The sequence below is a fragment of the Schistocerca gregaria genome, chromosome 1 (genome assembly GCF_023897955.1).
Source record: "Schistocerca gregaria isolate iqSchGreg1 chromosome 1, iqSchGreg1.2, whole genome shotgun sequence".
Lineage (NCBI taxonomy): Eukaryota > Metazoa > Arthropoda > Insecta > Orthoptera > Acrididae > Schistocerca > Schistocerca gregaria.
Genome location: NC_064920.1, coordinates 722,382,958 through 722,396,769, shown reverse-complemented (window position 1 = coordinate 722,396,769; position 13,812 = coordinate 722,382,958). Strand labels below are relative to the sequence as shown.

The 13,812-nt window shown below is 40.7% G+C and overlaps 1 protein-coding gene across 3 annotated transcripts in view; it reads right to left on the bottom strand.

Moving 5' to 3' along the window:
- LOC126266771 (cation-independent mannose-6-phosphate receptor) overlaps positions 1 to 13,812 on the bottom strand; it is a 599,618-nt gene that overhangs the window by 490,162 nt on the left and 95,644 nt on the right. For all 3 annotated transcript variants that reach the window (XR_007548921.1, XM_049971299.1, XM_049971307.1), the window contains exons 7-9: positions 9,909 to 10,019; positions 8,251 to 8,402; positions 7,895 to 8,108 (exon numbers count right to left, since the gene is read on the bottom strand). Coding sequence is in view for 2 of the 3 variants with exons in the window: in XM_049971299.1 (XP_049827256.1) it covers positions 7,895 to 8,108; positions 8,251 to 8,402; positions 9,909 to 10,019 (477 nt within the window). In the remaining variant the exon portion in view is untranslated. The remainder of the gene's footprint in view (positions 1 to 7,894; positions 8,109 to 8,250; positions 8,403 to 9,908; positions 10,020 to 13,812) is intronic.

The window sequence follows — 13,812 nt, the reverse complement described above, 5'->3', positions numbered from 1 at the left end:
TCTCATGGATATGATGGAGTGCCTAGCAGAATAATAATGTACTGTGCTGCACATGTTAGTCCTGTTGTTGTGACTCGCCGATCATTCAAAGTGACGCTGCGCAATTACGCACGTCCTCTACATGCGGCGCTGTCTGCCAGCCATGCAGCAGCTGCACCACCAAAGTGACCAGCCAGCCAGCGGCCGCTAGACTTGGACTCAGTGTTCATTCAAATGTTACCTTGTTCACATGTCTTGGTTTGTCAACTTGCTCAATGACATATATGTGTTGCGTCATTTTGAAATATATGTGTTCAATTTGACGTTAGAACAATTGGTGACAAGGTAGTGGGTTTTTCCTTTTCATCATTGACTCATAGGTTTCCATGGCTACTGTCGAGCAACTATTGCAAGGTCTCACTGAACAGCAAACGCTTCTCACATCAACGATTCGCGATTTTGTCGCGGCATCAAATGTGGGTTGTTTCTCGTCATTGTCTATAGCTCCTTTTTCTCCTTATGACGAGACAGCGGAAGACTGGTCTGATTACGAAAAATGTCTTCGACAGCACTTCCCGGCATTTCATGTCACAGACGAACAAACATATAAGTCTCTGTTCCTTTCATGGATTTCACCTCAAATGTATCTGTTGTTGTTGTTGCAATTGGCCCGTTTGAAAGATCCTGTGTCTTTGTCCTTTGCTGAAATGTGCTCACTTCTGTCCATCTATTTTCAAAAGTAAACACATGTGGTAGCCTCTCGTGTTGCCTTTTATCGTTGTCAAAAACAACCGCATCAGTCCTATCGCGCTTGGGCTGCTGAACTTCACGGCCTCAGTCGAAAGTGTCAATTTGTTACTGATGTTCACAACAAAGAATCCTATGCCGATTCCATGGTACGGGATGCTATTATGCAGTCGGCGCCCAACAAAGAAGTTCGGCAACGTGCCCTTCAGTTGGCAAATCCGACTCTAGATGAAGTCCTATCCATCGCGCAATCTTTCGAAATTTCTCGCGTCGCTGGGGGGTAAATAGAGGCGTGGGGTGACGTCGGGGAAATACAACCTCTGTGCGCTGTTGACGACGCATGCGGTGCGTCCCCGCCGGCCGATGTCGCCGCAGTACGCTCCCACGCGCAGCCTCGGCCTAACCATAAACAAACCTCTATGAAACTGCAGCAAAACCCATGGCAACTTCCTTCATGTCCGCAGTGTTTTACAAAACATTCACGGGAAGACTGTCCCTAACGTTGGGCCGTGTGTCACAATTACAAAAAGAAGGGTCACGTGTCTGCCGTTTGCAAATCCGACCGCATATATGATGTTCATGACCGTGACGCTGATTCTGATTCTGCGTTGTCTCTCAAGTGCACTTCTTCCCTTTCAGAGAAGTTATTCCTCACTGTCCAAATCCTTGGTCGGGATGTTCACATGCAGGTGGATACCGGTTCTGCTGCCACTATAATTAATTCTCAAACGTATCTTCAGTCGGGTTCTCCAATCCTATCACCTGTCACTCGGCAATTACAGACGTACAATGAACAGAATATTTCTCTCTTGGGACAATTTAATGCTGAGGTATCTTAGAAATTCGTCGTTCGCACTGTTCCCATATTTGTGGTCAACCAGAGTAACGCAGAGAATCATTTTGGTTTCGATACCTTTCGCGTTTTTGGGTTCTCCATAGACGACTCTGTCAATATCGTCCCTGATGCTATTCCTTATGCTCAATTGGATTCCTTGTCAATGACATTTTTGTCCCTTTTTTCTCCTGGGTTGGGCCATGCAAAAGACTTTGAAGCTCATATCACGCTAAAACCCACTGCTCGGCCTAAGTTTTTTCGAGCTCGGGTCATTCTTGTGGCCGTTTGTGATAGGGTAAAACGGGAGCTGGATCATCCCACTACTTCTTCAGGGGTCTTGCTTCCTGTCACTTCCAGTGAGTGGTCCTCTCCTGCCATTGTCGTTGCTAAGCTCAATGGTGACATTCGTCTCTGTGGCAATTTTAAAGCCACTGTAAATGCGCAATGCCTCATCGACACTTACCCTATGCCCCGACCTGAAGAATTGTTCACTAAACTTGTGGGAGGCCAGTATTTTTCTAAAATTGACCTGTCAGAAGCTTATCATCAACTTCCTCTTGACACTGCTTCCCTGCAGTTCCTGGTCCTTAACAAAACTTTCAGCCTCTCTCAATACCAAGGATTTGCCATTCGGGGTTGCCAGCGCCCCTGCTCTCTTTCAACGATTCTTGGAACAATTATTGCTCCCTGTCCCTGGGTGTATAAATTACATGGACGACATTGTTGTCACTGGCTCCACCACGGAAGAACATCTTCAGCAGCGATTCTTGGAACAATTATTGCTCCCTGTCCCTGGGTGTATAAATTACATGGACGACATTGTTGTCACTGGCTCCACCACGGAAAAACATCTTCAGAACCTCTGCACACTTTTTCATGCCTTACAGACTGCCGGTCTTAAGTGTAATCTCCAGAAATCACAATTTTTTCAGGAATCTATCTCGTACGTTCAACTCTCTCGGGATAGTATTTGTCCTCTTCAGCAAACTGTTGCTGCGATCGATGCCCTTCCTTGCCCTACATCTGTTAAGGAACTGCAGGCCTTCTTGGGGGAAATAGCATACTATCACAAGTTCTTATCATCTGCTGGTTCGGTGGCTCAGCCGTTGCATCGCCTATTGCATAAAAGCGTGCCTTTTCACTGGTCTGTGTCATGTGATGCTGTTTTCCAGAAATTGAAGACTATTCTGAAACAGGCCCCGTGCCTGGCTACTTATCGACCTTGTTCTTGCCACGGACGCCTCTCAATACGGGATCAGTGCAGTCCTTCCGCACCGTTTTTCAGGCGGCTCTGAACAACCCATTGCTTGTGCCTCCAAAACGCTCACGGATGCCCAACAAAAGTATTCTCAAATTGAAAAAGAAGCTTTGGCAATTAATTATGCTCTTCATAAGTTTGGTGGTTTTCCCTATGGATCCAAATTTCATCTTGTTATGGATCACAAGCCACTTGTTTCCTTGTTTCATCCATCATCATCATCATCACTTACCGACAAGGCTGCACACCGCCTCCAGCGTTGGGCTCTTTACTTGTCTCATTTCAATTATGAGATTCATTTCCGGCCAACGGCTCCACATGCGAATGCTGATACACTGTCTCACCTTCCCATGGGTCCTGATCTGGCATTCGATAAGGACCAACTTTTGTGTTTCCACCCCGATGTTGCCAAGCAGCGGGTTGTAGACGGATTCCCCATCACAGGGGACCGGCTGGCGGCAGCTACGGGTACTGATCCTACCCTCTGCCGGGCTTTACGCTGTATTTACAAGGGTTGGCCAGATCGTCCATCTGAAGACTTCTGACCCGTTGCGGAACTACTACGCTTTGCGCTACCGCCTCAAGGCTGGGGATGGTGTTATCCTCCTTTCCACTGACAATGCTTCGCCGCCTGTTGTGGTACCTGTGTCTTTGCACGCTTCGGTCTTGCGCCTCCTTCAAAAAGGGCACTGGGGTGTGTCTCGCACAAAATCTCTGGCGCGCCATCGTGGGTATTGGCCTGGCATCGACTCTGAAATAGCACACATGGTCGCTGCCTGCGGCCCTTGTGCGTCACAGGCCGCCGCCCCGAAGTCATCTTTGTCACTATGGTCTTTGCCTGAGATGCCCTGGGAGTGCATTCATGCTGACTCGCAGGACCTTTTTCAGGTACTTATTGGCTCCTCGTAATTGACACCTACTCTAACTTTCCTTTCATTGTCCGTTGCACGTTGCCTACCACCGCGACAACCACAAGTGCTCTCGCCCGCATTTTTTCTTTGGAAGGCCTTCCCTCTACTCTTGTTATTGATAATGGTCCGCAAGTTGCCTGTTCTGAATTTGCGGATTTTTGTGCTCGTCACGGCATTATGCATGTCACGGTCCCTCCGTTCCATCCACAATCAAACGGTGAGGCTGACCAACTGCTCCGCACATTTAAGGCTCAGATGCGGAAACTCCTGACTTCTTCTGCTGCTGATGATGCGCTTCTCCAGTTTCTGGCTTCTTACCATTTCACCCCCATGGGCGACCACAGCCCGGCTGAGCTCTTACATGGCAGACAGCCCCGCACGCTACTTCATCTTCTGCGGCCTTCCACCTCACAGCTGCAGGTGCCTTTACGTGGCCGGTTTACCACCGACGACCTTGTCTGGGTACGGGGATATCGTAGGCGGCCAAAATTGAGTCCGGGCCACATCTTACGACACCATCATCTCGGTGCCAGTACAAGAATGGACGCCACCAAGAGATGTGCCAATCTCCTCACCTCCTTCTCCTACGGACGCTGACACATCGCTCATGTCTCCTGTTATATCAACTGGACTTGACGCAACAGGCAGATTGGTGAACGGGGCCCCAGCAGATTCGACCCCTACATCTCCTGTCATCTCGACCCGTTATCATCGGGGCCACTTCCGTCCGTACGGGAAGCCTCCTGCTTGAGACTTTACGGCCAGTCACACAGTTCCTATGGACGTTAGCAATCTACAGGCCACCCCCATCGAGACCAGAGAAAAAATTTCAAAGGCGGGAAAAGTGTTGTGACTTGCCAATCATTCAAAGTGCCGCCGCGCAATTACGCGCGTCCTCTACATGCGGCGCTGTCTGCCAGCCATGCAGCATCTGCGCCACCTAAGCGGCCAGCAGCCGCTAGACTTGGACTCAGTGTTCATTCGAATGTTACCTTGTTCACATGTCTTGCTTTGTCAACTTGCTCAGTAACTTATATGTGTTGTGCCATTTTGAAATATGTGTGTTCAACTTGACGTTATAACACCTGTATTTAGCCAGATTTGTAATTTTTCCTTTAGGAAAGGCCAGTTTCCTGAATGATTTAAGTACTCTGTAGTAAAGCCACTTTATCAAAGGGAAGAAAGAGATAATGCAGACAATTTCAGATCTATTTCTATACCATCAGTTTTTGCTAAAGTTATTGAAAAGGATAATTGATGATTTTATATCACACGATTTGCTATCAAATGTACAGTTCAGCTTTAGAAGTTGTTTAACAACTGAAAATGCTATATTCTCTTTTCTCTGTGAGGTACTGGATGGGTTAAACTAAAGGCTTCAAACACTAGGCGTATTCTTTGATTTAAATAAGGCATTTGATTGCATTGAGCAAAAAATACTGCTTCAGAAGTTAGACTATTATGGAATATGGGGAGTAGCTCACAATTGGTTCACCTCTTACTTTAGGAACAGCAAAAGGTCATTATCCACAATGTTGAGAATGGCTGTGATATGGGGTCTGAGTGGGGTACGGTCAAGTGATGGGTATCCCAAGGATCAGTGTTGAGGCCACTCCTGTTCCTTATTTACACAAATTACATGCCCTGTAGTATTACGGGTAACTCCAAAATATTTCTGTTTGCTGATGACACTAGCTTGATAGCAAAGGACGTTGTGTGCAACACTGGCTTGATTTCAAATAGTGCAGTTCACGACTTAACTTCATGGCTTGTAGAAAATAAACTAAAGCTAAATCACAGTTAGACTCAATTTTTACTGTTTCTAAACCTGACATTTTAATTTCACGGAATGGGCATATGATTAGTGAAACTGAACAGTTCAAATTTCTAGGTGTTCAGATAGATAGTAAACTGTTGTGGAAATCCCACATTCGGGATATTGATCTAAGACTTAATGCTGCCATTTTTACTATTCGAGCGGTATCTCAAGTTAGTGATCGTTCAACATGGAAATTTCTCTACTCTGCTTATTTTCATTTGCTTATGTCAGATGGTATTATTTTTTGGAGCAACTCTACCCATTCTAAAATGCTATTTTTGGCTCAGAAACGGGTGGTTCGGGCAGTCAGTGGTGTAAGTTCATGAACCTCTCGTCAACCCCTGCTCATGAGTCTGGGTATTTTGACATTGGCCTCTCAATTTATATATTCCTTATTGTTATTTCTTGTTAACAATACTAGCTTATTCTGAAGAATAAGCAGCATTCACTCACTTAATACTTGCCCAAAATCAAACCTGCGTTTGGATCGGACTTACTTAACTCTTGTGCAGAAAGTTGTGCAGTATACTGCTGCATCCATTTTCAATAAGCTACCACTCAGATCAAAAATCTTAGCAGTAATCCACACACTTTCAAATCTAAATTGAAGAGTTTCCTCACGGATCACTTGTTCTATTCTGTTGAGGAATTCCTTTAAAAATTAAGCTGATTCTTGTATTGTTGATTGCGTTTACTTAAACTTATAGATTGACTTTTTTCAGGTTCATAAACATTTTATTTTTATCTGTTATTACTTTTATGTTGTAATTTCATGTACTGACACATTCCTTGACCTTGGAGATTTGCTCCGCAATTTGGTCCTATGGAACTTGACGTATAAATAAAAAATAAAAAACCTGGTACCTACATCACTACAAGGGTGACTTGGGTTCTTCCACACAGCGTCAAAAGCTGGAGGTAAGAAATTATTCTTCAGCATGTACTTTGTTCCTGGCAATCATTTTGGCTATACTCACAGTAATCAATTAGTTTGGTGTGAGAATGTTGCTCATAACAGCACACACAGCTGATGAAAATCAATTTTAGTCACGTTTCAAGTTACATACTCATCAGCTGATAGTTCCAGATGGTGACATGAATGACACTTGCCAAAACATTGCAAAATTTCATTGTAGCCATCTGGTTTGAAATGTGAGAGTTTTTCATCGGTTATGTTGTTGTTTACCTGCTTTTAAATTTTGATGTCTACTTGCTTTTCAATTTATCTCCCCTTTTCCTCAACATAGTGGCATTATATCCTGTATTATACATTCGCAGTTTGTACAGCTCACCCTCTAGTAATTTTTAAAATGTTCCTTGCAAAATAGAGGAGTGTGAAGATAAAACCACTTTCTAGTAAGATAGCATGTATCTAGATTACATTTAATAATTACACTGCCCCATAACTTTACTGCCAAAGAGCTGTAGAAATTTTTGTGGTATGTAGCACAAGAAGTACGTCTAGGTCAGTGTTAGCTACCAGAATGCTTTCACAAGTTCTTGACAGAGAGGCACCTCCTCTGCTCACAACACAGGAGTTCCATCCTATCAACCACTGAGAGGCAGCATTCAGTAGGCTTACTCACTTCGAAATCAATGTATAGTGCCTTTGTTATAACATTGTTAATTCTTGACTTATTCAGGATGGAGACAAGTGATCTAACATTATATAAAATGTTTAATAAAATTAATAAAATCTTTTAATGTCAGGATCACGAGAAAATAATAATATATGGTGACTAGTTTCAGTGACTATGGCTCCATAATGTTATTTACTTGCAATCTTGACATTAAAAGATTTTATTAATTTTTTTTACCTCTTATATAATATTAGATCCCTTGTCTCTGTCCTGAATATGTCAGGAATTAAAAAGTTTGTTATAAAGTCAACATACATCAGTTTCAAAGTGATTAAGGCTGCAGAATGCTGCCTATGAATTGTTGATAGGATGAAATCTTAAAGATCTGGAAATCTTGTGTTGTGAGCAGAGGAGGTACCTATCGGTCAAGAAGGTGTGATATACGTTCTGGTAGCTAACGCTGACGTAGATGTATGTCCCATATTGTATGGAACATATGCTGAAGGAGTAGACGGGCACGGAGATTCTGTATCACCAAAATATTTCTCATTAATCTTGCATATCCTTCAATTTGGGGGGAAAATGAAGAATTACTCTTCAATGCAATTAACATTTAAATTAAGAGATCAGAATGCTGATTTCCAGGCACTTACATTGAAACCTCGAGGAAATTTATAAACTCAATTTTATGTGATTTTGCTTTGTATGTGCATGAAATGGTGGATGAGAGATATTAAAAACGCAGTGAATCAAAATCATACTCACCAACAGCTATCTGCTGTTTGTCTTCCTTTTCCAAACATACACTGATATTGTCCTTGTTATCACATGGTGCAACTAGAGATCCGCACAAGTTGATGCGGAAACTTCCCACTTCAGTTTGCACAACATAGTCAGCTTCACTGTTATGCAAGCTTGTCATATCAAACTGATGGCTATAAATTGGTTCCACCAGCATACAATTTTCTCCTCTCGCGACCTAAAAAAAAAAAAAAATAAAAAAAAAATAAAAAAAATAAAAAAAAACCTCAGTACAGATGGAAGAAAGAAATATATCAAACTAAAAGATAAATAAAAAAGAATGAATGTAAAACTTCTGTAAATCAAAGCAGGAACACTACCTTCGATGGGCAAGCAATGTTGGTTGGCCAAATAAAAGAGGTCACACAATCAGGTGACTGGCTCTCAAATATTGGTGCTCCTTTGGTATTTGTACACTGTAATTTAATTATAGTTCGATACCGTCCTTTACCATTTGGACATAATGATCCCCCTAAAAATTAAATTCAGTAATTAAACATGACAATATAAATTAATATGACAGTGCAAAATCTTAATACTTGATAATGTTGATGGTTGACAAAGCTACTTTCAGATGTGGCACTGACTCTAATGAAGAAAGCGAAGAGGATCTCAGGATAGTATATTTCATCTTTCAAAGAGTGAGAATGTTAATAAACATCATTGAGGAAGTACGTAATTATTTGTGACAGCTCACAGCACTATTCATGCATAGAAAATCTAACCTATTTCTCATCCCTTGTCACAACCTGGATTGAGAATGCTTTCCACCGATTTTAAAGTAACACAAGAAGTCAGGAGCTACTGGTTTTTTTTTTTTGTACCCTAGTTCCTGCTAAGTTACATTTGCAGTACTCAGATCTTTGAGTAAACAGTTTCTTATTAATACCAATTACATTGCACCAAATTTTGTCTGCCATTACACAAAATTATTGTTACTCAGTAAATGGTACAAACAATGCCACTGATGTGTTGGATGTTTCATGCAGTCCGTGCAGTGGTTTTGTTTTCGATCGACCAACAGCATCCACCCTGCAGTTTCAACTGTACTACTATCCAGTTAATATCCCAAAAACATAGTTCAACCTTTCATGCATGTGAATTGTAGTTTCGCCTTCAGCATTCAAGAATCACTGCCCACTGTCTAATATCTACATCTGTGTCTACTATGACGTGTAGTGCTTGATGACACAAATAAGCAGACAAATGAGATCGTTATTTCGTTTATTCCCTTTATTAATGTGTATGTGTGGATTTAAGTCAATTTCCTTCCTTAGAGCAAGTAGCTATATGTAGGGTGCATAATACTAACCTGGCACCCACCCACATGGAAATGTGTGTAGTAAAATGGTTTTTCTACAGTCTTTTAAGAATAATTTTGACTGTTTCTTCTATGCAAAATGTCGTGCAGTATCACTTGTATCCGATAAGCATTACATTAAATCATGCAGTGTGTCTACCGTAGTTGGTACTTTTATTTTACACTGAATAAATCTGCATCCAACTTAAGAGTAAGTTCACCTTCTAGTGTCCTTGTTTGGAGTGTACTGAATGCTATACAGCTATTGAATACTGATTCTGTACTGGAACACTGAAATTATTTGTGAAGGAACTATGAAGTTGAAAAAGTGTGAAAATTATGAAAAAAGTCGTCAATATATCTTCAGTGCCAACTGTTTATAGACTGAAAATTTGCAGTGGAATCCTTTCAAACTGGAGGTTACACAGTTGCACCAAAGAAAAATTTGTCAAATAACTACAATATTAAACAAAATAAAATATAAGGACATCACTTTGTGACTGCCCCTTGTGCTCCAACCAGCTGAGTAAATATGATAATGCTCTGGCACTAAATTCAAGTGAATTTTGCAACGTTTAAACAGCAGTAAATGCACTGGTCAACAACCACTCCCACACTAAACTAAAACTTTCTGTAAAGGTCTAATTATGTTATCTGTCCATTATTATTTGTACTTACCAGAATAACTTATCTGCAACATACCATTTGTAACTTCAGGTCCTTTTATTACCATGCCTAGATTTATGGCTGTCCCAGCATCAGTAGTCTGGCATATTCCCACAGGCCCATCTAATTTTTTCGCATTCAGCCATGGTCGATGAGAAAATGCAAACAAACAATATCAGTGATCTCCAGAGGTAATAGACACAGATACATTTGCAGTAACAGTTTTATGAAATTCATGAACTATGTGGTCTTCGGTAGTGACTAAAAAAATTGTATTAAATGGCAAATTTTATGATGCACTTTCTTATCAATAATTTGCAACTGGCACAAACATCTTTGTAGTAATACAATTTCCAAAGCTTCTACAGCTTAACTGAAAAAAAAGAGGTTGGTAGGAGGGAAAAACTGACATGCATAATTGTCAGTGAGTTATAGAAAGATTTTTTTCCCACTCTGCAACACAAGACGTGCAGGTATGAAACTGTCTGACAGATGAACTCTGTTTCGGAATGAGAATTACTGTCTGCAAAATGTCCGAGTTCACATGTGTCTTCGTTCAGTACATAGTTTTTATTTGTTAGAGAGCTTCATAAACTAACTGCTCATTAAATTTAATTACATTACACAACAGATAAAAATTTGAACAGACATTATGTATAGTCTTTTCCCAAGCACAATCTTATCAGAGTCAGTCAAATGAAAACCCCGCTGTAATGAAACCATGGAATTGTTCCATTCAAAAGTAATCACCACTTATAGATGAGACAATCAATTCCTGTTTCGTGGAACAGGGTCAGCTGTTGATTGATCTACAACCGCACCCACTCTTGGACTTGCTCCACCAACTGAAAGCGACATCCACACATATCTTTTCACATTACCTAGATGTGAAAAATACATGGCAAAAAATGCTGCAGTGTTTCTCAATCAAGTCACATATTCCCAAGTTCTTCAATGCTCAGCAACATGTACACTGCATTTTTCATATTATGAAAGTATAAATACGAATTCCACCAAACACAGCACATAAGTTTCGGAAGCTTTGAATACGAGATAGCAATGAATTTTTGACAGCCAGTCACAGCTCACATCACATGATCTTTCCAGCCAATGACAGCTGATATTTCAAGAACAAGACGTGATGTAGTCAGTCAATAGCAACATCACTGTTAAGCACTGCAAACACACAAATAGGAAAAGTTAATAGTTTCAATTAGTATACATAGGGTCTAGTGACAAGAAAAGCTAAGCTTTCACATTTAATATTGAGTCCTTTTTGCACATGTTATCCCTTAAGACATATCAAACACAAATGTGCCAGTAACAGTATAAATAATGATGTAAATGTCTGCTCTTATGGATCTGAAATTTTGCTAAGTGTCTGCTCCTTAAAGTGTTAAGTTTCGAATGAGTGTCACATGCTATGTGATTTAAGAAATTCATTGAACATTCTCACATGGAAAATAGCTCATCTTGCGAAAAAGGAAATTTACTTTGAAAGTAATATTTTCCTGCCAACTGTTAGGAATCAAACAGTTGCAATGTCATGCTCATTTAAATCAGTTTGTTTTTAAAAGTATTGCACAGCCTTTGTCCTAAAGCCTTTGAAAAATTTGGCTGTCGGCAGACTTTTGTGTGGGCACTGTGTTTTGTTGTTGTAAACGGAACATTTTCTTCGTAACTTTTATTTTTTTATAAGTTTTATTTTAAAAAAACATGCGTGTGTATGTGTGGGGGGGGGGGGGGGGGGGTCACGCGCTCACATCCATCCATGTATGTTATCTATTTCTGACGAAGGCCTAGTTGGCTGGAAGCTCACTTTCTGAGAGTCTTTTTGTTGTGCCTAGCTGCAATTCACCATCTACATTAAATGGTGAGTAGCGACTATTCTTTTCAAAATATTGTTAAGTTTTATTTTGGTGTTTTTCTCTCTCTCATTTATGTTTTATCGCTGAAATACTATTCTTTAGTAGCGTATGGAAGTAAAATTCTTTATTAGAGCATCTATTCTTACCAGCCAAAACTATAAAAACTTAACTGAAACTAGAACATGACAAATTCCCGGAGTTCTGAAAATTCCCACCTTTTTTGGTTTACTCCAGAATAAAAAAATTCCTGGTTATTTCCCGGATTCCCCAGGGCATTTACACCCTCATCCTCACACACACAAACACACACACACACACACACACACACACACACACACACACACACACAAACTAGTCTACTGTGGCAGCAACAAAGGGGGGGAAAAAAAAAAAAAAAAGTTCTTAGAATAAAGCAAGAGCACACTCATCTACAAGGAGGGTAGCAGAAGTGATCCACAAAACTACTGTCCAATTATCTTGAACAAATGACCTCCTCAATGCCAACCAGCATGGATTCCAAAAACATCAATCAAGTGAAAACCAACTTACACTTTTTGACCAACTGAGAGCTTTAGATCAAGGCAAACAAGCTTTAGATCAAGGCAAACAAGCTTTAGATCAAGGCCGAATGCCTTGATCTAGAGATTGAGTGCTGTATTTTTTTTTTACTTTCGAAAAACATCTGACTCAGTACCACATTTACACTTACTGTCAAAAGTTTGATTATATGCAGGGTCAAGTGAAATATGTGGCTGGATTGAGGACTTTTTGGTTGGAAGGACAACAGCACTTTACCTTGGACAGAGTGTCATCATTAGATGTTGAAGTAAATTCGGGTGTACCCCAGGGAAGTGTGTTGGAACCCTTCCTGTACATGTTGTATATTAACGACCTTGCAGACCATATTAATAGTATATCAGGCTTTTTGCAAATGATGCAGTTATCTACAATGAAGTAGTGAAAGATGCTGCATAAATATTCAGTCAAACCTTGATAAGAATTCAAAGTGGTGCAAAGATTTGCAATTTGCTTATGTAAAACTGTGCGCTTCATAAAACACACACACACACACACACACACACACACACACACAAAAGAATAACAACATAGCATCCCTTGACTAAAATATCAATGAGTCACTGTTGGACTCAGTCGACTCATATAAATACCTGAGTGTAACAATCTGTAGTGACATGAAATGGAATGGTCACATAGGTTCAGTCTTGTGTAAAGTAGGTGGTAGACTTCAGTTTATTGGCAGAATATTGGTGAACTGCAATCAGTATACAAAGGTAAGGAGCTAGCTTACACATCACTCGTGTGACCCATCCTAGAGTATTGCGCAAGTGTGTGGGACCCGTACCAAATAGGACTAACGGGACATCAAATTTATACACAGAAGGGAAGCACTAATGGTCACAGGTTTGTTTAAACCGTAGGAGAGTGTCACAGAGATACTGAAGGAACTGAACTGGAAGACTCTCGATGATGGTTTTACTTGGTGGCTCTACAAATATACTACAATCCCCTACATATCACTAACACTGAACAATGAGAATAGAATTAGAATAATTACTGCATGCACAGAGGCTTCTGAACAATTATACATGAACGGAACAAGAAGAAACCCTAATAACAGGTACAATGGGATGCACCCACCGCCATGTACCTCATGGCAGTTTGCAGTATATATACGCTGATGTAGAAATAAATTATGAAATAATTATAACATTGATAAGAATAGTGTGTGTGTAGGTTGGAGGGGTGGGGAGGGGTGATAGGGGGAGCGGGAGAGGCAGGAGGCACAGCTTAAATTGCGGCAGCTGAATATTTCTGAAAAGCCCGATTACAAATTTCACTGCCGTGCACCACACAATTCGTGGGCTACTTGGCTGAATACACGTTCCACCAAGCACTTGAACTTTTCTACATAAAAGCCAGATAAGTGTGAAATTGCATCATTACTGCATAATTTGTAATCTATGAAAGAACTAAAATAAATATAAAAAACTAACCTTGAAGCTTGGTCTTTATAGCTTGTGTTATGC